Source organism: Fukomys damarensis, unplaced genomic scaffold (genome assembly GCF_012274545.1).
Source record: "Fukomys damarensis isolate Sample0158 unplaced genomic scaffold, DMR_v1.0_HiC HiC_scaffold_33, whole genome shotgun sequence".
Taxonomy (NCBI): domain Eukaryota; kingdom Metazoa; phylum Chordata; class Mammalia; order Rodentia; family Bathyergidae; genus Fukomys; species Fukomys damarensis.
Genome location: NW_022900945.1, coordinates 4,544,799 through 4,556,827, shown reverse-complemented (window position 1 = coordinate 4,556,827; position 12,029 = coordinate 4,544,799). Strand labels below are relative to the sequence as shown.

At 43.6% G+C, this 12,029-nt stretch overlaps 1 protein-coding gene and 1 long non-coding RNA gene across 3 annotated transcripts in view; one reads left to right on the top strand and one right to left on the bottom strand.

Annotated features, from left to right (window-relative positions):
- LOC104848893 overlaps positions 1-4,855 on the bottom strand; it is an 8,824-nt gene extending 3,969 nt beyond the window's left edge. The window contains exons 1-2 of the long non-coding RNA XR_004515042.1: positions 4,459-4,855; positions 841-3,470 (exon numbers count right to left, since the gene is read on the bottom strand). This is a non-coding gene — a long non-coding RNA (uncharacterized LOC104848893). The remainder of the gene's footprint in view (positions 1-840; positions 3,471-4,458) is intronic.
- The window catches only part of CUNH1orf141 (chromosome unknown C1orf141 homolog), a 28,646-nt gene continuing 18,892 nt past the window's right edge, over positions 2,276-12,029 (top strand). The window contains exons 1-4 of one of the 2 annotated variants that reach the window (XM_033758149.1): positions 2,276-2,349; positions 3,394-3,488; positions 5,873-6,030; positions 7,578-7,678. In XM_033758149.1, the coding sequence (XP_033614040.1) occupies positions 2,310-2,349; positions 3,394-3,488; positions 5,873-6,030; positions 7,578-7,678 (394 nt within the window). In that variant the 5' untranslated portion in view covers positions 2,276-2,309. Of the gene's footprint in view, positions 2,350-3,204; positions 3,277-3,393; positions 3,489-5,872; positions 6,031-7,577; positions 7,679-12,029 lie in introns of those variants that run through there. The other variant, XM_033758150.1, reaches the window with a different exon arrangement.

Here is a 12,029-nt window from a genome sequence, read left to right as displayed (position 1 = left end):
CCCAAAAAAAAAAAAAAAAAAAAAAATTGATAGAAAATCCAGAACATGACCAAGGAAAATTGGGGAAGGAAAAAAAACAGGACAAAAGAGAGCATGGTACAGAAGATACTGAATCACTGGATTTTAAGAAAAGACACTAAATTGCTGAATACATCCTTATGTTTCCTATGGCCAAAGCAATTTAGTATAGGGATAATGGAAGACGTAAACCATGTCAGAAGCAAGGAAGTGGTCAGACATCTGGAGACCATTGCTGATGGCAACAGAAATGGCACGCAGCTGGAGAGCAGGCGTTTTGCAGCACTTAGAGGACAGAAATCCCGCATGCCTCATCTCTCATGGAGAAGTACATTGGTATTTAGATTTATTTTATTGATTAAACACTTATGTGCCCTTATATCTGCACCCTTAAACCTCATAACAATCCCATGAAGTTATATTATTTCCGTTTTACAGATGGGCAGCACAGGAACGTACTTGTTGCAGTCCCACCACTGTTATGTGGCCGAACTAAGGACCCAAGCCCAGGCCGCCTGACCCAGAGTCCTGTTTGTTCTTGAGCAGGGCACTGTGCTGCCCTTCCATGTCTGAGGGTGGGGGAGAAAGCAAGGTTCTCTGAAATGCATTTAGTGTGTCATCCAGTCTTTTACACTCACTTCCCTTCAATCAAATTTCTCCTACACGTCTCTCTCTCTCTCTCTCTCTCTCTCTCTCTCTCTCTCTCTCTCTCGTGGCATGGGTTGGTCTGGGAGAACTTCAGTAGGACTCTGCAAAGCATTTGTGCACACTAAGGAAGTAAACTAAAAGTAAACGTGAACTAAAAGCATTCATAGCACTTACCGTTGTCCGTTGCATGTGGCTGAAGGTGAACCCATCATTTTGGCTGTTGGGTGCCTGGAGGTGTAACGATGAGTCAGCTATGGTTTCTGCCTTCAAGAAACACATTGTGTGTGTGAGTGTGTGTGTGTGTGTGTATTTTAATAAATGTTTTATTAAATCAGGCTGAGTGCTAGGATGGTGTATATAAAAGACTGCACAAGAGCACAGATGTTTGACATCTAGATCGTAACGTATCAGGGAAAGCATCCAAGCAGAGATGTTACTTGTGTTGGGCTTTGAAGGATGAATGGAATTTAGGGATACAGGGAATGGAAGAATGGCATTATAGATAGATGATTTGGAAAGCATAGCAATGAGTAAAGCACAATGCAGCCCACTGAGGGAACACGACTGGTCCATTAGGACTGCAGGGTCCAGGGCACACCAGCAAGCCGCAGGTGCAGTTAAGGGCTCAGTTTGAGGCCAGACTCGGGAGTTCCATGTGACAAATCACAGAGCTTGATGTCTGTTTTGAAAGCTGTTGGCGGGTGGAAGTTTTCAGGAGGGAGACGCATGTGATTATATTTTTCTTGAAAGAATATTTCATACATGAGAAGGGTAGAATGGAAGATAAAATGGATGAAATGCATAGGCAAAACTTTAAGCTATTTCAATTGTAGATTCTTAAGCCGAGGCAGTAGAGGTCCAAATGGATGGGAGGAGACGAGGGGAAAGCGGTTTCGGACGCAGCTCACGAAGATGCAGCGATTGTGCGTGTAGGTGAGAGGGGGCGGGGGAAGTGGTTTTCCGGAGAAGAAAGGGTCACGTCCTGGTCTGGGGAAGATCTGCATCGGAACGGCATTAATGACGACATTTGCAGTTTTTGCCTCTGTAAATTCAGAGTCAGAGGATGTGGGGTGGCAACTGGGAGTTGGTGTTCCTTGGAGGTTTTCCAGCTCCTCCTGCACTGGACCCGAGATCAAGAGCAACTGTGGCTCCCACATGCGTGTGAGAAGCCCGACAGGCTCGCATGCCAGTCAAGCCTAGAAGAGATGTCTGAGCAGAGGGGAGGAAGGAGGCGGGAAGGCGACGCTTAAGCCTGTACTTGGCTACTTTAGGAGGGCGGGTGGAGCTGGGCAGAGAGGCTGGCTGGGAAATGAAGCTACGGTTTGAGAGTTTGCCTCGGATTGAGGAGGGACGCAGCACTTAGGGAGAGCTGAGGAACAGCACGTTCAGGACCCTGACAATCTGCAGAAAAGGTGGCAAGAGATGACTGTTGTCATAGAAACCAAGAGAGGCAAGAATTTCCATAGAGGGAGTGCAGCGCCCAACTTTAGCAGAGCTTATAAAAATTCAGATGAGCCAGGAGCAGAAACGCACTCGCTCATCTGTGCAAGGCGACCTGGCCACCTCCCGAGGGTTGGCGGCGTGAGCGGAGCCGAGGGACACAGGAGGAGGAAAAGGGACGCGGGAAATGAGAACCTTTACACATGGACCGTGACATGAGGAAAACTGGCAGTAAAGGGCAAGGTGAGGGAAAATAAGGAGAGCCAGGAAAAAAAACTTCTTTCCCTATTTTACACATAGAAGACACTTGGGGAGAAGAAACCGGTGGAAACAAAGAGATGAAAGATATGGGAGAGAGGGAGGAACCTGTGGATGTGATTCTTCTAGGCCAGACTAAAGAACCGATGAGTGTTTATATCAGATGATAATAAGCAGCGAAGCGACAGGTCCGGAGCAAGAGCAGCCGAGACAGGGATGTGGCACTGAGCACCGTCAAGTCGGGTGAGCACATTTTGATCAGAAGGTCAGGCGCGGGTCCCGTCCTCCTCGTCCTTGCTCCTTTGCTCTCAGGGTGCACAGACCGGCCGCACCGGGTGGGGGCTGCTGCAGGCAGGAAGTTGTCTACAGCGTCTCCCCGCTCCTCCTCCTCCCCTACAGCTCTCCACTGCCGCAGGTCTGCAGTGGGGAAGTCTGCAAACTGGAAAAAAATAAATGTTGCCTCCAAAATGTAAAACTGTGGAACTAAAAACATTCCCTTAATTTCATTGTTGAGTGTTCGTAAATCTCTTCAACACCTAAAAATAATTGATTCTTCCAAACTTGTAAAAATTTGTGAGAGGCACAGTGATCTGCCAGAACTCATGTCACAGCTGGGATTTCCCTCATAGCTAAAGAATTTTAAAACAGTTTTTTTCCCACTACAGCCATGCTGTGATGATCCGTGTCCGTGTCACTATCTTTGTGATGTCATTTTCGAGTCATACCTGTTCTCCTGCAGGAATCTTGAACCCTCTCCGGCTCTACTTTATCTTAGGCATAAAAATTGCTGGGGCCCACACATATGTGGGGGTTCCGATGATGTGGGCTTCTCTCCAGAAACTTGGGTTCGCTTATAATGCTATCATTTATCCTGTGATCTGCACGGCTCTGTTATGTACCCACAACAGTAAGGTAAAGCTGAGTCTCTTTTTGTGCCGAAATAACCAGTGACGTATTGACATTTGACCTAGAGATTTCTTCCTCCTTCTCCTTCTCCTCTTCCTCCTCCTCCTCCTCCTCCCCTTGAAGGCGGTCTCTTCTGGCAGATGATGACACGAAGAATCTTGGCGAAGTTAGACATCCTGGATATGCAGGCGAAGATCCTCCTGGACAGACAGGCGAAGGTCAGTGAAACAAAAACGAAATGCAGCTTAATCATCCAAATGCATTTCAAATGCAAGTGAGCTTGCTTTGTGGTGAATGATGTATTCATTTGAGGTTGTGATTTATAAAAAGCAGGTAAAATTTAGTTGCAAGAGTCATTCATGTAACTGAATAATAAAAATAATTAAATAGAAAATTAACCAATAGATAACTGTTGTTTATGGTATATATGAAACTTGCCTAAAATAAAAATAAAATTATGCTGCCAAGTCCTAAAAGTGACTATTTCTGTAATTCTTGCCAATGTGTTAAACACACACAAAACTACTCAGTTGAGAAAAGAATGAGAATTTCCATCACGGTTACTGAATTAGAAACAATTCAAATTGATAGGAGCAGTTGAAGTAAATCTAAAAATTGGAGCTCAAGAACAATCTTAACAGACTATAATTCTCAAAACCCAGATTTGTGGTACATGTGAGCAATTTAATTTTGGCTCACTGGAAATATTTGTTTAAGTTACTTAAACAAATTTGTCAGATCATCTCTTAAAACTTATTTTTAAAAGCATAAATGTAAAGCCTCCTTTTGGAGATAAGTCAAACAATACATAGAGATATATTCAAAAGTTATATGCAAAGAAAATTAAATAAATAAAAGTTAATAGTCTTTGGCCTTTTCCCTGTAATGTTTCTCTTGCAGCAAAACAAACCTTACCAGGTGGAGTTTATCCCTCCGTGTGTTTTTTGTGCTCTTACAAAGGTAGACACGCACCTCGGACACTGCAGTGCCTCTAAATCTCCGTAATTCACACAATAAATACACACAAATATAGGGAGGTAGATTTTTATCTATTTCCTTTGTAATGCAAAAGAGAGAGGCAATACCTAAGTCACTTCGGTAACTGTCTTTAACAATTGCTTTACACTTTAAACAAAAATAAGTACACAAGAAGTTGCGAATACTGTGCAAGGAGCCTCTGCGTCTCACCCAGGTTTCCCGCAGTGGTGACCCTACTGGTGGCGTAGCACAGTGTTAAAACCAGGACGTGGACGCTAATATACCACTATCAACAGAGTTGCAGGTTTTGTTCCGTTGTCACCGGCTGTTGGCTTGCGTTCCTTGGTGCACACGTGCCTGTGAGCATGTCGCTTTGTGCTATCCATCCCGCGTCCACAGCTTTTCCGCGTTACCTCTGGGCGTTTCCGCCCACGCGCCCTTCCCGTTCCTGATCGGTGGCCACCGCCAGCTTGTTCTCCCTCTGTGTCATTTTGAAATTTTGAGGAGTTTCTGTAAATAGAATCATTCAGCGCCTCCGGTTTGGAGCCTGACTTTTTCACCCAGGCTTTTGTGTGAATCTTTGTCTTGCCCTCAGCGAGATCCAGGACACAGGTTTGGTTTGAGCGCCCCCAACCCCTTGGCTCCCCCTTCCCTGAACCCCAGCTGGACGCTGTCCCTCAGAGGTCTCCCTCCTGTCCCCTTCCCATGCCTGAGATGGCCGTTTTCAGATATTCCGGTTTTCTGGTTGTTTGCAGCAGGAGTTAATTCCTGCAGAACGGAATCCTTCTTGGGCAGAGGCAGAAATGCCCATCTCCTTTGACTTTGCTTTCCGTGTTTTGTCTCTTTTTTCTTCTGTGCTGTGCCCTGAAAGTTTTAGAGAAAGCATCCAGCTCCTTAACTCACATTTTAGCCCTTCCTTTCTTCCTCAGTCCAGTTGTTCAAATATTTTAACTCTTCTAGGTGCTTCTTCTCTTCTTCCTTCCTTCTTTCTTTCTCTATTTCCCCTCTTCCTCCTCCTCCTTTCCTCTCTATTCCTCCTCCTTTATTGCATTTCAGGCACTGAATCCAGGGCCTTTGTGCTGAGCCACATCCCCAGGCCTTTGTCTGTTATTTTGAGGCAGGGTCTCGCTAAGTTGCTAAATTGCCCAGGCTGGGTCGTCCTCCTGCCTCAGCCTCCCAGAGCACTGGGATTATATGAGTGTGCCCACACACCCGGCTTTCTGGCTCACACAACTAGAAAGCTTATGTGATTCACCAAGTGTGGGCAGGAAGAGAGTGGGTTGGAGAGAGAAATACCTGCTGTGGTTCCCGTAACTCTGTGCACCAATTCGTTGCTAAATACTGTGTATGGGTCTTTTTGTTCAGTTCACAATTTTACAGTTAGTAGGGAGCCTGTGATCATCTAATCCAACACATCCTTCCTGAGATGGGAAGAGTTCCTCAGGTCACACAGCAAGGGTATAAAAAAGTTCCTGCACAAATGCCTAACTTTAGACCTGTAACATTTTCCCATTATTGCCTGGAACATTAATTCTGTGTGTGTGTAGAAAGTGAGATTAACTTTTGTCCATACAAACTTTTTCCGATAAGAAAAGTAACTGGTTTTTTTCCCACTTTGTTGCAGAAAAACAGGCTTCAGAATGAGGAGAGAGGAAAGACCTTGGTTATACCCCTGACATTTGACTTTCCTTTGGAGTTTGAAGAGGCCATCAGTGCACCCACAGCTAAGACAGCATCAAAGGTCACAGCAGATAAGTCATGTGACACTAAGAAAGCAAAAAAGTAATTATCACAATGATTTCAGACTTTCCGTTTGAAGGTAGAAAGCATAACTTTGTATTGTCATATTGAGTTAAAAGAGACTAAATATGCTAGTACACTGAATATCCTTAGCTTGTGCAGTAAGTATTATAACAGTTTGCTAGTATAGATGGTAATTGCAATTCCAATTATTTATTTATTTATTTTCATTTATTTTGGTGCAAGGGATTGAACTTGGGTCCTTGCACTTGCGAGGCAGGCGGCAGAAACACTGAGCTGAATCACCGGCCTGTGCAATTCTAAATTTTGAAAGAAAGACCTTTCTCAATTTAATTATATTGCTCTAAATTAATATATATATGTTTTTTTTCTGGTAGTAGAGATTGAACCCAGGACTTCTGCACTGAGCGACATCCCTAACATTCTAAAAAAATTTTTATAAAATTTTTCAGACAAGGTCTCCTAAGTTGTAAATTGCCCAGAATGGGATTAGACTTTCAGTCCTCCTGCCTCAGCTTACCAGGGTGCTAAGATACAGGCATGTGCCTCCATGCCTGGCTCCAGAATTTATGTCAAATAACTGAGGTGGGGAAAATATGCACAGTTGTGTGTTTATAAGACATATGCACTGAAGGGCCAAGATTTAGCTAAGTGGTGCGGCCTGCCTCGCAAACGCAAGGATCTGAGTTTGATCCCTGGTACCCCCCGCAAAAGACACGCACACTGAGGATATGTGCATCTCACTATGTAACAATGTAATATATGGATGACCCATTAGATTCATTTAAAGGAAGCCACCATTTGTAGTGGTATTTTCTAGAATGATACAGTTGCTACTGCTTTCCTGGCTGATAAGATCATTTCCTAAATAGTTTATAGGCATCCCTGACTCTGTGTTAGCAACAATGTAACCCATCAAATAGCTGAGTAATGTTCCAGTGGGCTGGGGTGTAAATTCTAGGTCCAAAGGTCAGAGAGCCTGGGGTGCTTAAGTCTGAGGACAGGGAGAGTGTACCCTACCCTACTGGCACCCTGGTGGTGAGGCATGGGTCCCCCCACCTGGGCCAATGACCTAACACCCTGCAGACACTCCTGCGCCGGCTTCTCAGAAATCCCTACGCCCATCAAGCTGACGCCTGATGGATCATCAGGCAGTGTTTGAAGGGGGAAAGCTCTGTCCGTACGTAACACATCAGTGCTGCAGTCCTGTCTGGTACCCAATTCTGGGACCTGACTGTCCTGCCCTCTTTATCCTAGCACTTTGATTCATGTCTGGCAATGAACCCGACTCCTTACTGAACTAATTCCAGTTATGTCGTGCGTGGATCATAGTGACCTCGAGTGCCCTGAACCCTACCGCTGCAGTTTCCTGGTCCTCTACTTTAAATGTCCACTGATGTTGTCAGTGCTGGCTCAGTCTGTCTTAATCTCTCACACTTTACACTATTAGCACCACTATTAATACAACAGCCAAATAGATCAAGCTGAAACTTTTTATTTCTTCAAGCTTCTGTCATAGATTTGTTTTATAAAGTATTTTAATCTATAATAATTTTTATTTCCTTCAGGTTTGTCCCCCTCAAATGTGAACCTGAGCCTATAAAAAGTGATTTTGAAAAGTTCAATTTGGGGCCACCTATGGCTCTATCAAATATAAAAAATCCCGAAAGTAAGTCAGTAGGTAGTGCTTTGTGTAACGTATGTACTTCTCCCTTGACCTATTAAAGTTGCTGTGAATGTTTATTAATATGTATCTTACAATTCCTGCTGTCTATTGGAAGAATTGCATGAACAAGTAAAGTAGAATTTACCAAAGAGAAGGATGTTAAAAATCACAACAAATTTATACATGTGCCTTTCTTTCTTTCTTTTTAATGTGGTACCAGAGATAGAACTCAGGACCTTGCACTTGTGGGGCAGGTGCGGTGCCACTGAGCTAAATCCCTGGTCCTCACAAGATGTACTTTTACAAATGTATTTTCGTGTTTGGAGGTCATTTTTCTTTCTTCCAGAAGAAAAATGTGTTTCCTTTCAGTTCAGTTCAGAGTTTCCTTGTCACTGTTACATAAAAACCAAGCTTGCACGGCCTGCTCACCAGAAGCCTGCCCTGGGGATTGGAACCCCGAGGGCCCGGAGAATTGGGGGCTCGCGGTGTCCTGTGTTGCCTCTGTTTCTCCTCTCTGCCCCGATGGGCCGCTCAGCCTCTGTAACCCAGGCTTCGGGTCTCCACTCTGCCCCGCGGTGCCTCGTTTCGGAGTCAGCTTCAGAATCTCGTCGCTCAGAAGCTTTGAGTGCACAGCTCGGCCCTCCAGCCCACTCCCTGCCGTCCCGTCTCCTCCCACCTCCCAGGGCTGGCAGTGAGTCGTCCGTCGGTCCTCCTTCCCCTCGGAACTCTCCTTTCGGGCCCCGCCTGTGTTCCTGCTCCGTCCTTCTCACTGTTCTTCGTCTCCTTCTCCATTCTCGAGTGCGGCCTTTCCCGGGCGCCATCCCTGAGCGCCTTCCGCCTGCCCGCTCTCTCCGTGGTGGGCGCGTCCAGTCCAGGGCCGGAAGCGTCACAGAGTCGCTACAGCTCCGCATCCTCCCTCCTGACGGTGACGCGCTCCCTTCCCCGCAGCGCGCCCAGCTCTGGCCGGGACCCCTGCGCCCACCTTCGCCCCGCTGGCAGAGCCCTTCCTGCTGGGTGGCACCTGCCCGAGACTCACGCAGACTTCCACCCGCCCTTCGGCCGCGAGGTCCTGCCCGCTCCAGCTCGGCCAGAGTCCGTCTGCTTTCGTCACTCACTGCCACCACCCGAACACAAATCATCGCCATCTTTTATTTCAGCCACCACAGTGGACAACTGGTTTCTCTTCTTTATTCTTTCCGGTTAAACCATTTTAAATGGAGAAATAACATACATATAGAAAAGGGCGTGAGGCCTAAAAACAGCTCCTATTTTGTTTTCAGATTTATCTACATTGAGCTCCAGAGAATTGGAGCTCTTGGGACACATGCTGTCTTCGTGTGTGTGTGTGTGTGTGTGTGTGTGTGTGGCCCTGGGCATTGCACCCAGGACCTCATGCTCACCAGGCAAGCACTGTGCCTTTGAGCGATCCCAACCCAGAGGCATGAAAGTGAATTGCATAATGACCGTTATAAAAACCCACACCGGTACGCAAGGACACAGGTCAAAGGAAAAACTATTGCCAACATCACAACCTTTTCCAAACCTCTTTTCCCATTTTTCCTCCCTAAATGTTGGCACTACCCTGTCTTCCGTGGCTTTCTTTATTTACACAGTTCTCTCTAAAGAATGCAGCGTGCCTGTTTTTCTCTGCTTTTTAAACAACTTCATATAAATATAGTCATGCTTCATGTATTCATTTGTATTTGCTTTTTCTCCGCATTGTCTGTGAAAAATTCATTCATGTTGTGTGGAGCTGTAGTTCTTTTACGTTGCGTGTAAAACATTCCATCGCATGGATTTATCACAATTTTTTCTATCCAGCATTGCAATTTGGGGGTTTTAGTGTCTCAGCCATTGTGATGCTGAGAAGAACACTCGTGTTCACACGTCCTGCCGTGTGTGTGAAGAGGCTCTCAGAGGCACGTACCCAGGATTTCATTACTAGGTACTCTTATCTTCAGCGATGACAGGAAACAGCAAGCTTTCCAAGCGTTCGAACCCATTTACACTCCCGCCAAATTTGTGGGAGTTGTTCTGCTTCTTTGTTACTGGTTGGAATTGTCAGTTTTTAAAATGTCGCTAATCTCCCGAGTTATATACGAGTTCCAGTTCAATTTGTCTTTCTATGCTTAATAGAGAGGCAGAGAACTTGTCATAGGACTATTGATCAATTACATATACATTCATTGATTTATATTTATTATATACATATATATTGAATATAAATGTATTAAACGTAAATTATACTCTTGGACGTCATCCAAATTTTAGTTCATTAAAACTAACTTTTGTCCATTTCTCACTGATGGCCTCCATGTTAGGGATATCTTTTCTTTTTCAGTGGGATTTCTTTTCACTCTTTGTGGAGTCTTTGATGAGCAGAAAGTTTTCACTTTAACAAATTCAAACCTTTTCCTAACTGAGTGACACTCTTTGTACCATACTCAAGGAATCTTTCCATACTTTGTGATCATAAAGACATTCTCTTGGCTACTAAATGATTTGAAAATAAATTTTGAGTGAGATATGGGTCTAATTTAAATTTTTTAATATAAATACCCAATTTATTAGCTTTTATTTTATTTTATTTTTTTGCTGTTGTTACTGGGGATCCAACTCAGGACCCTTGCACTTACAAGGCAGGCATGGTGCCACTGAGCTAAATCCCTGGCCCTATCAGCATTTTTTAAAAAATAGACCATTCTGTCTGTAACTTAGATTTTTGTTCTGGGGTTTTTATTCTTTCTAACTAGATTATTTTGTCTGTTTCTTCATCAATACCATAAAACATTAATTTTTGTAGTTCAAAATACCAGAGAACCAGGTTTCCTACCTTATTTTTCAAGAGTACCATGGCAATTTTCTATATGTCTTCTTTGACCTATTTGCTGTTTAGGAATCTATGTCCTACCTAATTCAAAATACATCAGGTTTTTCTGTTTATATTTGTGTTATTGCTTTCTGGCACAATTACATTGAGGTTGAAGGGTATACTCCATATGATTTTGTAACAGGATTAGTGAGGCAGGAGGCAGGGTTCTGTCAGGCAGTATGGACAGCGGCCCAAAATGCAGTCAGGAAGCCCAAAACGGAGGCTGTTGGGTGAGCGCCCCCACCAGACCTTACACAAACATCCACCAGGTGTCTGGCAGCTGCCTGGGACCTGCCCAGAGCGGGATCAGACAGATCGATGGCTCGTGCCTGGGCCCTGCGTGGGCACCGCACGGACACAGCACAGACTGGACCCTAACAACCTCATAACCCATAGGGTAGAGATTGTATCGCTTACACAATTGATTGAGCTCCCTTCTAAACCCATCAAAAGCCCCTAGATAAGAGCCCTTCTGGAAATCCTACTTAGAACCCCTCCCAGCCAGTGGGAGATTTACTTCCTGGCCTTCTATCTTTGCTTTTTTGCCTTTCTATCTCATTATTAAGGCTGCTTGTCCCCTACCTCCTCTGTCCATGGTTTCATTCTTTGTCATTGTGGGACATGACCCTGTGTTTGGTATTAATTTCAGTCCAGTAGAGTAACTTAACATTTGTACTATCTCCCAGTATACAGTCAACTGTATATGCATCTCCATCTCTTTTTAAATTTTATTTTGAGACAAGTTCACATTAAGCTGCCCAGTTTGGCCTCAAACTTGCAATCTTCCTCAACCTCCTGATTAGCTGTGATTTCAGGTGTGTGCCACTATGCCTGGCCATGAATATCTCTCAGGTCAAATTTGTTTGCAGTGTTTTTCAATACATCATTACTGTACCATTACTGAGTTTTCTGCTTATTCATTCTATTGTTTACTGAAAAATTTCAGGCTTGTTTTTCCTTGAAGTACTGTCAATTTTGATTCATAGATTTTAATATAGTTTAATGTTATTAGTTAAATAAAAAAATTATAATTATTACATATGTCTAGTCAGTTGAACCTTTATTATGAAGGCTTATCTTATTAACCAGTATTAGTATAGTTATCTCATTTTTTTTAGTTAGCACTTGGCTGGTATATTTTTTCTATCATTTTTATTTTCAACTTGCTGGGACATTATGGTCTAAATTTATCCCTTGCAAATATCACGTAGTTAGATTTAAAGAATATACTCCAATTCTCCTTTTTGGAACAGAGCATTTAATCCACTTATATTTAATATAATTACTCATATCTTTAGATTTAAATCTGGCATCTTATTTTTTCTACTCTTGTTTATTGTTTCTTTTTCTATTCTTTTATGTTTTCTTTATGATTAACTTTTAAAATTTCACTTTTCCTTCTCCTTTGCTAGTTTGTAAGTCATGAGTTGTTTTTTTTTTTTTTTTTTTTATTTTCGGGGATTTAAATTCGGTCTTCGCTTG